Genomic DNA, 16,315 nt, shown 5'->3' with positions numbered 1-16,315 from the left:
TTGTTTGCTACGAAATGCACTTCAAACCTTCTTTCCTTCCAAAATCCTCATAGTATATTCATCCCCAGAGATCGTTGAAATAATTTAATGTCATATATTTAAATAAGATTTTCATATTTTTAAATAAGATCAGACTAAGTTATACATGAATATATGATATACGAATCGTGTGGTTTTAATATTTGAATATACTTTTCATTTTATTTTTATGCAACATCTTTTAAAAGCATATACTTGAAACGAAAATTAAGAAACAATTTCAAAATAATAAGATGATGTAGTACACAGCTTTTTTTCAAGTTCAAATTCGGCCATAAAAGAACAAAACTTTTGGATCTTTTCTGAAAGTTTTCGCTAAGAACAGCTTATGTGTGTGTGCGGAACTCGGGAATCTAGAAACTGGAATAACTATTGAAAATTTTCACCCATTAATACAGTCTTACATTCGATTGATCTGCATCAAAGATAGTATTAAAAAAATCATTAACAATACATTATTTTTAAATTTGATTAATACTGTGTGACAAGGATTGCATAAGAAATAAATAAATAATTCACCCACAGTACCTTATCTTTGCATCCGATTAAAAGTTGGTTAGAAGGATCATATTAATAGAAACTTCACCCACGATACTAATAGTTGCACTCGATTAATACTATGTTACAAGGATTGTTTCAGAGAAATCACCTGTAACTGATTATTTTTATTCCATACGTTGCTTATCCTGAGTTTGCAGGGGTTGACAAGAAAGATAGGGGGGCACAAATAGATCCGTTTGGCTGTCGTTTTACGGTTGGATAATCTTTGACAGGAGTTTTGAAAGCGACGTTACGGCGTCGCCTAGCTTTCTCTCCCTTTACCCCGAAATAAAAAAAATAAAAAACTTTTTCATTGAAAGGACTCAAATGAAATACGTCTATATAACGTCCTGAATTTGTATTTTTTTCCTCACTTCTAGCGCGTTTTTTCTTCTTTTTTTTAATTAGAAATGTTTATTTCATTATAACTTATGTCTACGTTAGTTAATCTGCCTCACGTTGCCTTTCGAGAAAATATGGAGAATATAGCGAAATAGTTAAACATAAACTACCGAAATAGTTATACATTTAGTTAAGTAAGAAAAAATAATAATAATAATACTGTTTTTTAATGTTTATAACATTTTTTTCACCAAATCTATACTATGCAATACTAATATAACTAATTAGGTAAAATTTATCATTGGTTTTTACAGTATTATTTGTCACGTATAGCAATATTAAATTGGAAACTGCTTACAGTTTGCTGACATGAAAAATTTGATATATGTATTTAAACGAATGATGCAAATAAAATCTTGAAAGTGCTTATAAGTGCTGAACGAAACAAAAATCAATTTATGCGTGATCTCTTTCTTAATAATCAGAGTCAAATAATTACAGATATCGATTTTTATTAGTATTTATTTGTTTAGTTTTTCTTGCAAAAGCTTTGAAGCTAACGTTTTAGATAATTTATTGATAGCAAAAACTTATTTACATAAAAATAAAATAATTAGATATTCACAGTAACTGTTATAAAACATTTGTAAAACAGCATAATTATACAACAGCATAATTATACAACAGTAATAATTATTGAGCCTAGGTGGCTCGGGGTATAAAGCGCTCGCTTATCAATGAAGTGAACGAAATTCAAATCTCAGTGATGGCTGGTCGATACGAATTCCGCATCCGGCTCGCACCAACTACAGTGCTGACGTAAAATATCATCAGTGGTAGAAGGATCATAGGTTAGAGTCCTCTTTCCCTTAGGCTAACTATTAGTGGATTTCGTGGTTTTCTCCTAACCAGGTAACGCAAGTAAGGATTAGTTCCATCAGAATCCATCAAATTTCCCCTAATACTTGAAGCAGGAGTTCCCTTGTCGTCTGGATTGGGTTCAAAATTACAAGGTTAAGGAGTTGTACACTGGTAGTCATAAACTCAAAATTTGGTTGGGTGATTAACGACGATTGTAAAATAATAACTATTATATGGCAACTAATTGTTATTTAATAATTAATATTTTAAAAATATTATTAAAATATATTTACACAATATTTATGAGACAAATGTATAGCAATATAATATTTATATAACAGTATCATGATTATGTAAACATAATAATTATTATATGACTATTAAGAAAATAATTAAAATTTTCTTCATTTAATATATCTTATCAGAGCTACTGACTTATTAAACTGCAAATTCCATAGACTAATTTGTCAAATCGATAGACATAAAAATATACGCCACTTCTAATTGCTGCAGATCATATTTCTGGATTTTACCTCTGGTTATTATAACATACTAAGCTTGTTGAAATCCCATTAATTATATTAGTGTAGGATGAAGCTCTTAGTTCTGAAATATGTGTGACAATTGTGATCTAATAGCTCGGTGTAGAAAAAAGGAAAAATTCTGCTTGTGGTCTTACATGTATGTGAACATTATTTTGTGCTTCGTAACACGTTCAAGAACGTACGCCTAGAAATGTGGTAGCAACAGCTTTTTAACGCCTTAAAAAACTCTTAAATTTCTCTGATCTTTTCTAATGGCTGAACTCGAGTTAAGATTTAAGTTCTTTATGAGTTTCGGATATAAGAAATTAATGGTTGACGCCAAATGCTTTTTCTTGGCTTTCAACTCACGTAATTGTTCCCATCTACTGACAACAAATTCGGTGAGAGTAAAAATGGTACAAATAGTTTGAAAATCTGATGGAGTTTTTATTCACAGTTGCAGATTTGATTTTAAGATTTGATTTCATGAGTTCATTTTAACATGGTTGGATAAAGTTATTCCCCCCCCCCTTGTAAAAATTTTCTGAAAAAGTAAAGTCTAATGACGGAGTTTTCTTTTTCTTTCGCTTTCTTTCGCTTTTTAAAAATATACAAATCTTACATAATTATTTCTTGTTGTTTAAATAATTATTTTAAAAAAAATGTAATTTCAGCAACATGAATGTATGCCTCAATGATGAATTCTTCATGTTGTTAAATTTTTTGGAGAAATCGGGCGGAAAATTTAGAAGTTATTGCGTCTGCAAACAGTTTTTTTTTTTTTTTTTTTTTTAATATTTAAAATCACCGATAAGTATTTAAACGAAGAACAAACAAAAATTATATCAAAGTGAAGTGAACCTGGTGAGAAAAGCGGGGTTGAAAACATCAAAACTTGTTTGATCACCGAGAAAAACAAAAAGGCAATTTCTAAAAGCACCAAGTTTCACAGAGCAATTAAACTGGTTTTGAAGACATTTCGCCTTCCTCTCTAGTAATTCTACATGTTTCGACAACGTTTTTGTTTCTTCTTGTCCTAGGTGATGAATGTGATCCCATTCTTTTTTGACTAAGATTAAAAAAATATATATTAATGGCAGTGAAAGCAGAATACGCTATATAACGTTTCATTATATGATTTATTTCTGACCGTTATTCAAACGAATTTTTTATTGATGTCATGTTGTCAATTAAGTATTTAAATGACGACATGACACTTAAGTATAATAAAAAATTCGAAGAAATGAGTAAAAAAAAAATCAAAGAAAAACGGTGCATTAAAAATAAACGTGACAGACACATTCAGACAGGAAAAAGATTCGCCAAAGTGGGGGAATTATGGGAAACTGTAGACAAGGCTATATTTAATGAGAATGGATAATTTTCGAAAACTGAAATAATTAGCTTCCACAATTTAAATGTCTGATTTCCGAAATAAAAAAAATGTGTAGGTTGGCTCCTTGAACTTACATTCACCCCTGTGTATCATTTAATTCTTAAAATGTGTGGGTGCTTTGAAAATTAAACTACATTTTAGATACTATTGACAGTTAATTAAAATACTAAATAATTCCAGTTTTATATCCAGCTAATAAAAATGTTGAATACGTGTTATTATTTCTTGCATACCACGTTTTTTTTATAAAAAAAACTTCAGTTAATAATAATATTGTAAATGTAACTATATTGAAGAGGAATTTATATTTTCTCTTAACTTTTTCAAACAATTTTAGAACCGTTACTAGTTTTTCAAGTTATTATTTCAAATAAAGAAATTTATTCTGGTCCAATATTGTAATTTTTACCTGAATAAATAAAATACCTAAAAAGCAATAAAAAAGTACAATCTACTTCGATGCTAAAAACATAATATTAGTTAAATTTCGAAGAAAAATGAAATAAGAAAAAAAAAATTATGAATGTCAAAATTGCTATTGCTTTTCTAATAAGATAATCTTAATGACACGATTACTTTACAATAATAAAAGAAATGATTAAATAGTTTATTTCTTTATTTGTTTTTGTAAAATGTTGGATTTACGTCACTTTCGAAGTAAACAATTTAAATAGAAATGGAAAATATTTAGTGACTTTTCTTCCTGAGGAAAATTATATCACCGTCTCTTCTCAAGATTTGTGTGGTCAAGTCTAAGCAAATACACGGATAGAATAATAAGTGTTTTAAATGCATCTACTTATAATCTCGTATCAAAACACAGATAAAGTTTTTACTTTTCAATTTTTATTTTTAGCCTTTTTTTTAATTCACCAGCTATTAATTTATTTCGTAAGGTTGTTCTTAAGATTTTCATTCTATTGGAGTATCATTTTATTATTCCACAAGAAAATTGTTTTGTTGGTTGCTGTTTTCCTTATTTTACTTTATAACCGTCGTTGAACAGCCGATCCAATTTTGACTTTTCGGTTACCATTGTTCAATGCCGTAGCCTTGTAATTTCAAACCCAATCTATGAGACAGAACTCTAGAATCAAGTATTAAGGAAATTTTTGCCTTCGTGAAGGACTTTTTGATGCTACTAACCCGAATTTGATTTACATGGAGAGGAAAACCACGAAAACCTCCCATGGTTCGTCTAACGGCAAGGGGATCTAACCCATGATCCGTCTACCACTGTGGATATTTTACGTCAGAACTGTGGTCATTGCGAGCCGGGTGTGGAATTCGTATCGACCAGCCATTGCTGGGATTCGAACCCGGTTTACCTCATTGGGAGACGCATGCTCGATCCTTAGAGCCACCAGGACTCGTTGGTTGGTTTTAGACTGGAAATTTTTTTTTGTTGAACTTCAAAGTTATTTAATTTTTATTTTTGTGATTATTATTATTATTATTTTGTAACAATGTTTATGCTTCATGCTGAAAATAATTTTTTATTTATTTATTTCAGTCCGCGGCGAGGAGAGCGGGTACGAGCTGCGCGAATTGTAAAACGACCACTACCACGCTCTGGAGACGGAACCAAAACGGAGAACCAGTCTGTAACGCCTGTGGACTCTACTACAAACTACACAACGTAAGTACACATTTTAGTCAGTTAATCTTTCTTTCTTAAACACTTTACGTGAATGAAAAAATCATCATAATCAATTCATAAAATACTTTCAAAAGTGGTAAACCGTACATACCTTGAATAAAAAAAAGTTTCAAAAGATATTGTAAAAGGAGTACACATTACATTGAAAACTATGATTGTACAGAACGAGTTACAACGTATAATTTGTACTATTAGTTCCAAAATTTTAAACTCAATAACAATCTTGTCAATAAATTTCCAGTTAATTACTTTCAACTAATTGCTTTTCCAATGCAACACATTTTTCGACCATTATTTTTCTACTGTTTCTTAATCACGAACTTCATTACTTTCAATTTTCCCACATCAAAATCGAAAGAGGAGAAATAAAACAAAACCGGAAATGCAAATTTTTCTTAAGAAATATGGGAACAAAAAAAAAAGAAGCAAATACTCTCCCTCAAATCGTGATATGTTGGGGAAAAACAAACACTGAGTTATAATTGAACAAAAAGTGGGGTATTCAATTGCGTAATAGATGCAATTCATGCAACGCGGGGAGGGAGAAAACGATTTCATGCAGTAATGTGTGTCTATGAGGAACAGACTCCATATATATTGGAATACATATTTGGTGGAGAACCATCTATAATTATTTACTCAGTCATCATAAATCAGAAAGGCACCGCTGGAGGGGTGGGGGATGCTGAGGATTGAGAAAGTCATGACCCCTAAGGTTAGATTCGCTGTCACCCCCACATACCTGCTCCTCGTCTGCAAGCTTACATGATTTTTTTTCCTTTCCCTTTATCGACGTTACTTTAGTATTTTGTATTTATTCCGATTTTGTTATTTATTTTATAAAAAAAAGGTAATTTTAAAAACTGGAATTTGTTCAAGGCAGAATTCGATAGTATACATTTTCGAATTTTTGAAAGACATCAAAAACGTGTTTTCATTGAAGATACTGAAAAAAAATTTGAAGCTTACGTTTTACACGCTTTTATTTGGAATTTAAAAAATTATTTTTAATTGTCAGTATTTTTTTTTAGCTTGTTCCGATAAATTTCTAAAAGTTATTTTAAGAATCGAAATTGTTCTGTTTAATTCTGCAGAATTCGATAGTATACACTTTCGAATTTTTGAAAGACGTCAAAAACATGTTTTCACTGAAGATACTGAAACAAATTGTGAAGCTTACGTTTTGTACGCTTTTATTTGTAATTTAAATAATTATTTTTATAGTGTCAGTATTTTTTTAGCTTATTCCGATGCTCCGATAAATTTCTTAAAAGTTATTTTACAATTCGAAATTGTTCTGTTTAATTCTCTGTTACTTCTTAAGAAGGAGCCATACAACGGGAGAACCTTTTCGTCTTCAGATTATCTTTGACTTCTATTGCTAATTTAAAATAAAGGGATACAAAAAGTCCTCCGCGAAGGCATATCTCTTCCAATACTTAATATGGGAGTTCCCTTGTCTTCTGCATCAGGTTTAAACATTGGTAGGCGTTAATTCGAAAATTTAGTCGGCTGTATAACTTACATTTTCTCGTCGAATTTTGCTTGTTTTTCTAACTCCTTCTGTTTAGAAACCTCTTTTATACGAATAGAAATTATACATATGGGATTTTTGATTATTTGATTGATTTTACAGCATTTCCAGCAATCTTTCATCTTGCACTATAGCTCATATCCATCAACTCAAAGAATTGCCTCTCTCCCAATTAAATAAAAGCGTAATTGCAAAGGCAAAGATTTTTTTATATCTTTACCATTTAGATGTGCATAAAAAAAAGAGCATAGGCCCCGCAAATAAAACAAGCAATCATCTTCTTGTTGAAAAGAAAACATCTTCATTTTCCTTTCTGCCACAGTTTATCAAACCAAACATTCACGGATCACTCTTCAGATGTCACAATATTTTACTTCTCTCTAAGAAGGGATGTGATATCACCAATTAGTTGCATATTGCGAACGCCCATACCGAGGAAATGTTATTAGCCGTTTTCGTCGCAGTAAATGAAGTGACGACGGGCGCCAGGGATTTATGAGTTGACGCTCGGCGCCTATGCGTATCGTCGCCGAGGAACTTTACCCCTTTTCCGGGACCCCCGATGCTTTTATAGAAAGGGGTTTTGGAAAATAACCAAGGGTTTGACTTTTCGGATGGCGACAACATGACAGAGCAAGAGTTCATTTTCACAGTGGGAGAGCTTCTTGAATCAAACTATCCATAGCAAAGCTATTATTCAACCTTGACTGATTCCTTAAAACCACATTGGGGGTTTCTTGAAGTTGCAAGAATGAACAGTACATTTGGTTTGTGTGTAGATATATATGAGTTTCTGAAAAAAGCTGTAAATTCAGGTTGATGTGTTTGTTTTTACCCAAGGATGGGGATCATCGTTGGCGCCAAACGGTTGTAAAACGGTACATTCCGGAAGTCTTTTCTATTCGGGAATTTGAGAAGAATGGATTGGAAAAAAATATTCTATATATGCATGGGAAACAGATAAGTTTGATGACTATTGGGTGAGGGAAGCTATCAACGGAATTTTTTTTTCTTTTTGGTCAACAGGGTGGTCTGAGTTTAGGAAATTCCATGGATTTTTCAATTTGTTTACTCTAGTTTCTAAAGTACAAATTGTAATTCTAAATTAATTCTTACAAGAAACCTTAACTTTATTTAATTGTTTTGATTACGAAAGAAATATTTCTTTTAACGAATTAAAAAAAAGATTCTGAAATGTGTTGTTGATTATAACATTTTAAAAGCAACCTAGAATTTCTTATTGCGGTATTCCTTTTTTTCTACAATTTTTTTTATTGCGGTATTCCATTTTTTTTCAATCATCAGATGAATTGAGATGCTGCAAGATTTTACTATGCGAAAGCACATACCTATTTCATATTTTAGCTATGTAGTGTAACGTAATGCAATTTTATTTAATCCTAATTATAGTATTATTATTTTTTTTTAAAAAATTCGAAACGTTAGCTTATTTAACAAATCATAATTTTGTTCATTATTAGAATTATTAAAATCACACTTTCATTTTCTGGTGAAAAATTTTTTTTGTCTAGATAATCCTGATAATGACCATTATGATGCGCGGTAAGACCTTCGACTTACTGGTTGCAAATTTTAAATTTTTGTTTTAATATTTAATAGAAAAATAAACATTTCTCGTAAAATGTTTTTAAAGATAAATAATTTAAAAGTCATAGGTCAAGTAAAATCATTGCTAATAGAAGTAACTTTCAGGTTTCAAATATTTAATGGGTGCATATATATTTTTTTAAATATTTATACAACAGTGTAATAAGGCAATAAAAGGTATTATTTTATCATTTGTATTTCTTAGTTATAGTTATTTTAATTCGAGAAATCAAATTTAAAGTTCGGCATTCTAATTATTTGCATAGGAATACAGATATCACATGAACTTTTCATTTAGCTGAATTTATATATAGTTACAAAATAAATAAATAAATACCTGAAATCTTGAATAATTTTTATTTTTAATCATTTTTATAATTTTAATAAGTTCGAACATTTCTGTAATTTTTGTATGTTCGAACATTTATCTTCATTTAAATACTATAATTAAATTTAATACGCTATGTTTGAAAGCTATGTTTGAAAACATCTTATTAAGCTATATTTGCAAAATATTTTAGTATATATATTTTTTTTAAAAAATTTAATTTTAGTATTTTTAATGTCTGCTTTTTGCATAAATTTTTTTTTTTTTTAAATTCTTATGAATTGGTAGGGAGAGGAATTTAATCTTATTCTTTTAAAAACACAGCAATTACTATCTCAATCCTAAAATAAAAAAACATATAAAAATTAATAAATATATAAACATAACTATTGTTATCAAAAGAGTTTATTGGCTTCTTCCAATGATCTTAGGAATGAGAACTCACGGCAACCCTGCAGAAAAGAAAGAGAGAGATAGTTGGCGCCAGCAGCCTTCCTCCAATGATTCTGAGAGCATGAAATATTCTCGGAATCCCGGGTGCGCGCTTCAAGTCCACCCGCAGAGAGCCCCGCACGCGACCGGACCCCCTGCGGAAAGGCTTCTCCAATTACGTCTGCTCTGTCTCCCACCCCCCTTAACCCTCCTTTGTCACCGCTTTATTTTCAGAATTCATTTTTATTAGAGGAATCTTGGAAATGCAATAAAAAAATTTTGTTGTCATCTCACTTAGCGGGGTTCAGTGCTTTTTGCATGTAATGGGCTTAAATGCTTTACTGTAATTTGGATCCGAGACGAACTTCTTGCGTATGAAAGTTATCACACGCATTAATCACTGATTTAGGGCCGTTTAAATATCACATTTTTGGAAATTTCAGACTTATTTTAGACAAAAATAAGCAAATTACAAACCCCCTCCCAGGTTTACGTGAGAAAGTCGTAACTCTTCAGCCTCCTGGTTTTTACTTTGACTTTTAATGTAGCAATATAATTTTAGGACTAAGTCAAAATAAAAGATGCCAATTGGCGTAAGACAGAACTTACGCTTTAATTCATTTTATTAAATTATGCGTAGAATATTTAGAAATCTTTGGTGTACAAAACTTTAATCTCTGAACTTATTAATTTTCCCACTAAATTCAACATTTATTCCAAATGTAAAATTTTCTACAAATGAAAAAAAATTTTTTTTTTGTTTCATTTTTTAGCTTGCATTTTATAAAAATGCTGAAAATAAATAAATTTTAATGTATCTTGCGTAAGCATTGTCTTTAACCCCCTTGTCTGCAAAAATGCGCAAATCACCAGCTGCACCCCTCTGTTCTATGACTACGTAATAATTAAACGGCCTCTTTAAGAGCTGTTTGCTTCTATAATTTAAAGGTTGCTTTTGAAACTTAAATAAATAAAGTTTGTCATAAACTTGAAATAGGAGGTTACAAGCCTAATAATGAACTCATGCATTTTTTTTTTAAAAATAAGTTCGGATGTTGACGTAAAAATGTTCTCAAATGTGACAATTTCATTTTATTTATTTTTCTCAGCCAGTCTCGATTGCAACTGAATAACTTTTCAGTTGTCAAAACCTGCTCTCAAAAACTAAAAGCTGCAAAAAATATTTAAAAAAAAATTATGAACTAGTAGCTCTATCGTGTTATTCATAGTTAAACAATGTTTACCTTAAGTTGTTACCATTAATAAATATTGCAGGCATCTACATAAAATTGTTATGAATAATAAATATGCATAAGTGAGCAAAAATATAAGTATAACTCTTAACATATGCGCAAATATCCATCGATATTTAATAATCTGAAATGCTTTTTTTTTCCTTCACATATTTTAACAAAACCAAGACATGCATCGATAATTTTTATATTCTTCTACTAAATTTTTTCATTCATTTATAATTTTCCAGTTCATGAAGTAATGCGCTAATATTCCCTGACTTTTATACTCGTATTACAATCAAACCAAGCCATGCAATGTTTTATGATAAATTTTAATAATATAGTACATATTTAACAACGTTATTTTGTATTGACTTTTAACTAAAAAATGCAATCTAATTTGGAACGAAATAGGGGAATTCCCTCAAATTTAAATGTCTCCTCAATGTCTCCCCTCAAATTTAAATGCCTTCCCACATTTAGAACACATTTTTTTTTTTAATTTTCAAAGAGAATTACACTAATTAGCAATAACGAGAAATTTTGGATAATTAATGAGCGAATTCCTGAATTTTTGCATAAAAAATTCGAAAAAATTAAAGGGGATTGTGAGAATTCCAAATGGAAAGAAAAAAAATTATTTCTTTTTTTTTGGATTTCTCTAAAGAGAAACCAAACACTTAAGAGGATGTTCTCACAAAATCGATTCGAAGTGAGGGGGAGTGAGTTTTAAGAAATGGCTCCTTTTTTTCATGACAGTATTTTTGGGAGTAGAAATTGAAATAAAAAAAAGCTCTTAATATCTAAAGAGAGAATGGAGCGGAAGTAGTTCGCGAATAAAAGCCTCTGAGTAAATAGGATGCGGGAACATTGAAATACACGGAATNTATTTTATAAAAAATATAATTTTACTGGACAAATTTTAAAAACTCCTTTTTTTCCTTCGAAGTTTAAAATGTTTTTCAATTTATTTTTCTGAAAATTAGAAAAATAAATTTGTTCTGTACCTAAAATTTGTTCTGTCTTTTTGTTCTGTACCTAATAACTTTAGTCATTAATGTTGGGATATTAACGGAACATGTTTTGTCGGGCAATTCATTTTTCCTTAAAAATATTAAAATCAAATAATGATTAAAATCAACCAAAGTAATTTCGTTTGAGTTTTTATATTTAAAAGGAACGTGTAACAAATATATTTTAATTTAAAGACATACATTGTTAATTCATATGTTGTAGCAATCAAGCACACATGTGTTAGCGAATCTTATTTTCCAGATTTTTTTCCAAGTGTCTAATAATAAAAAATTAAACGTTAGTTTAGCTATAGTTGGTCTTAAATGAATTATAATTTGAGAAATATGAGAAGAAAAAACATGAAATTCCAAAGATATGAGATTTAAACCCTATTTAAGGCGAATTTAAATTTGTGGATGTTAAAAGTCGAAATTAAATTATGTAACATAAAGTATTTAGCGAAATATAATTACAAGGAAAAACAAATCTCATTAATTTAACAGTCTTATGGTCATACTTGAGTTAAAAATCATAAAATTATTTTTTCGAGCTACGGGGACTGAACGTGGTGTGCACTCTCCTATCCCCTGATCTGGGTTCGAAACCCAGCGGTGGCGACAGATGCGAATTATAATTCCGGCTGACACCAACCATAATGCTGACGTGAAATATCCTTGGTGATAGAAAGATCGCGAGTTAGAATCACCTTTTCGTTGGGCTAACTGCAAAATCTTTCGTTGTTTTCCTCTCCGGGTAACGCAAATGTGGATTAGTTCAATCTGAAAGTCCTCCACGTTTGTCCCAATACTTGATCCAGGAGTGTCCATGTCTCCTGGATTGGGTTCAAAATTACAAGGATGCCGAGTCGAATGTTGATAATTATAAACCCAATCATGGGTAGGCTGTTCGACGCTGGTTATAAATGTTAAATAAACAAAATAATTTTTTTAAAAATAACTTGTCTACAAATTGGAGAAATTTTATCTCTCCTCGTGTAATATAAGTCGTTGTATTTTGTCGGCGTTCGGAAAGGCATTAAAGATTACATAATTTAAGATGAAATCTCTAATTTAAGATGCGAGATGTTCGACTAGTTGTTTCCGGAGAAGATGACAATGAACCCTTTGATTACCCACAATACAAGCGCATCCCTACACATTCGATCCCGCACGAAACAGTCCTCTTTTTCTCTCTGTTTTGTTTCTCTGAAGGAAGGAGCCAAGAAAGCGACTCTTTGGCGCCGCACTTGGCGTCTCTCTACTCAATAGTCACATTCATTCTCTCCTCCCGTTTTCCACAGCATCGTCTGATGAGGATTGTCGCAGGTGTATTGCAGTGAAAGCCGCAAAACCCTTTCTTTTTAAAACAGCAATTTATACTTATGAGACTGCAAAATATTTTGAGTTTGTGAAGCTATTTTTATTCCGTAAAGTGCAACAATCAGGCCTGTGGTGTTGCTGAAAATTTCGCACGACTTTGACCACTTAGATCCTATTTGTTAAAAAAAGAAACAGATTCGTTTATCTTTTGAAAATTAATAAAAATATTTAGAATTCGTATGTGAACAAAATATTGCTCCAACAAATATCGTGACAACTATTTAAATTATAACTTTTTTCAAATTCAATTTGACACATTTGAATGTTTTTTAGCTTATATTTGATAGAATTATTGAAAAAAATACATAAATTCCGATACCAAATTTATTTAGCTTAATGTAATACTTGCAAGTGACTTAGCTAGTATTAGATTAATTGAAATGGTTGAATATTCCTTGTTAACTATACTATTGGACTTGTTAATGAACCTTGTTTAATAATTTATATAAATTTGCTGGAGACTAAAACTAAGTATAGCACAGAACTATATTTATGGCAGTAGTTATGTGCTTAAAAAATAATTTGCAGCGTACTGTGATTGTTTTAATCAATATAATAAATAGTACGTTAAAAAAATTGCTGTAAAAAATTTTATAACTGCAGGTGAGATAATCATATATTTCATGATGAACAATACGATCATCAAAAATGAACAAGTAGAATTTTTCGTGATTTAAATTTCACTCTGTGAGTTGCTCTTTCTCCTAAAAAATAAATATAATTTCTTCTTATATTAATTTAAAGTAATGATGTAAATTTTTAGATCTATCATATTTTAATAGAAAAAGAAAAGAATTGTTTCGTTACGTAACGTATTTCTAATCTAATTTGAATTTATGATGCGATTCCAAATCTAATGCGAATCATGATAAAATAAGAAGTAAATATCATTAAACTTCTATTTCCCTATATATAATTGATTCGTGACTGTCGGCTTCAGTTTTGCCCATCTCTAACTAGCGCCCTCTATGTTCATTTTAAAGTTACATTTCTAAAAAAAAACTTTTTTTTTAAATTAAGTGCAAATTGTGGTCTAATTTCTTAATATTTAAAAAATTACTTCAACACTAATCCAATTTACACTCATAAAAATATTGAAAAAATTGAAAGTAACTCACCGATTTTAATTATTTTCATGTAGGTGGAAAAATCTAGCCAAATTAGCAGTTTTGATTGAACGTTTCGCGTCCGTAAAAGCGGGTCATAAAACACCAATGAGGCCATTTAATTAATTGTGGTTGTAAGTATTGTTGGTATTGCGTTAATAGGTTATAGATGTTGTGTTAACCTTACGTATTAAGAGTTCGTGGCTTCGGTCCCCGCCGGTAGAAGACTCCCCGTGTAGTAAAGGGTGACTGATGCACGTTAAATCTGTCGAATCTCAAAGTCCTCCATGTTCCCATAACAAATCAATACCTCTGAGGGTACTGATCCAAGAGTTTCTTTGTCTTCTGAATTGGTTCAAAATTACAAGGCTACGGCGTTGAACATTAGTAGTCGTAAACCCAAAAATTAGGTCGGCTGTTCGACGGCGATCATACAAAAAATAATAAAACCTTACGTATTTAAGATGCTTTGATAAAAATGTTGGATTCAGGTGCTGGGGTAATAATTTTAACAAATAAATAATATTAATAAATAAATAATATTAATAAATAAATAATATTAATAAATAAATGGCAGATCAATAAATTAAATATTTGTTCGTTTTAAAACCAAGTAAATTTTTCTCGCGACTAATACGTAGTTGAAATTAATGCTTTGTTTTTAATTTCATGCATTTTTTCCCCTCAGCGAAAGAACATCGAACTTAGCAAATAATTATCATTAAAAATTCAACTTGTAATAAATATTTCATACACAAAAACCGTTGAGACAGAATTAGCGTCCAAGAGGCCAGTTACATGAAAATATTTTCTCAGAATTCGCCAAGACGATGACAGGCGGCCGGAAACTGCTGAACAGACGAACGGAAGAAAGCGATATCTAATGAGAAACTGATAGTGTCCTTCCTCTACGCCAAATGTTGGCTATAAGTAAAGCCGAGAAACAAAATATAGAAAGAAAAAAAATTAAAATAAGAAGGTGTAAATAAAACAGCGCTTTAGTTAGAACTAAAAAAAACATAAAAAGTCCTTTCCGTGTTTGACTCTGGGAAAAAAAGGCCAGAAAGAAAGGAGATAAAAAATAAGGAAGCGCGGGAAGTTTTCTAAAAAATTTATTTTATTAGACGTCTTTTATTTATCTAAAGTTTTCTAATGTTAGTATTTTAAACAATAAAGATTATTTCTATGTTTGGCTTTATTTACGTTTGAAAAGCTTAACAAAATAAATTTTGCTTTTATGCAAAACATAAATATTTATGCATTTACCTTTTATGATATTACATTTTATTATTTTACTCTATTTTATAAATTATTATTGTTTTCTACTAGTTAATTTACTTTCTTTTTTACTAATTTTGAAATTTTGATTAAACTTTCAGTGCTAGGTATTTCGATTAAAAATTGGTTATGTATTTATTTGAAAGACATAAACAATATAGCCAATATCAGCTTTATACATTTAATTTTAATTTCACTCTTATCTAATTATATTTAATTGTTAATTTGTTTGTTAAATTTAACGTTAACACAATGTGAAAATTCGAAGCAACTTCATCAAAACTTTTAGGAGTAATATAATAAATCCAAATACTTCATATGCTGAACAAAATGCTTTCTTAAATGAAGTAGTTTGAACAATAAAGTCAACTTCAATAGCATTTGGCGATAATTCTTTCAAATAGTCCTGAGTAAGTTATCCGAACTGAGTAAACAAGTTGAGAAAAATGAATTTATTCATTAAGGAAACTATCAAATATGGATTAATAGTGCATTAAAAGTACAAGTTTGCGAACGAAAGGAGTGGTCGTCGTGAGAAATGGCCACTTTTCTGGTATATGTCCTCTTGCCTCGGGGCAAATATTCGCCAATAAATCACCTGTGGGAGGCAATAACCTGAGTTGATTATCACATTTGGAATATCAATTTCAAATAGTCGGCATTAGAGAGCAGGAAATTAAATATCGCGCCTATAGTATTGATTAATCAGAAATACCCTTGGAGGAATGTGCAAGATAAATTATCGTATGCACGGATTTTAGGGTGCTGCTCATTTTCACGGGAATGCACTAATCGTATTCCTCTAATTATAGTCTGAAAGCTTCAGAGGTAGGTAGATGTCAGTTAGTCTATAGACTGAAGTTCCTTGTTTCGAAGTGCTATCAATAAGATGGATATTGAATAATTTTGAAATCAGTTATAATTTAGTATGGTTTTCGAATTATTGCTGCCAAACCAACGTCGTCTTTTGCCAAATGGCGAGAGAAATATTGTAATATAATTAAATAAATGGCATGGCAAAATTTCGAACGCTAGTTAG

At 30.5% G+C, this 16,315-nt stretch overlaps 1 protein-coding gene across 14 annotated transcripts in view; it reads left to right on the top strand.

The window, feature by feature from the left end:
* Nucleotides 1-16,315, top strand: part of LOC107448880 (endothelial transcription factor GATA-2-like) — a 313,302-nt gene that overhangs the window by 282,531 nt on the left and 14,456 nt on the right. For all 14 annotated transcript variants that reach the window (XM_071187723.1, XM_071187711.1, XM_021147696.3 and 11 more), the window contains 1 exon segment: nucleotides 5,216-5,341. In XM_071187723.1, the coding sequence (XP_071043824.1) occupies nucleotides 5,216-5,341 (126 nt within the window).

This window comes from Parasteatoda tepidariorum, chromosome 2 (genome assembly GCF_043381705.1).
Source record: "Parasteatoda tepidariorum isolate YZ-2023 chromosome 2, CAS_Ptep_4.0, whole genome shotgun sequence".
In the NCBI taxonomy this organism is placed as follows: domain Eukaryota; kingdom Metazoa; phylum Arthropoda; class Arachnida; order Araneae; family Theridiidae; genus Parasteatoda; species Parasteatoda tepidariorum.
Note: the sequence above shows the minus strand (reverse complement) of the source record. Positions and strands in the feature narration are given on the sequence as shown.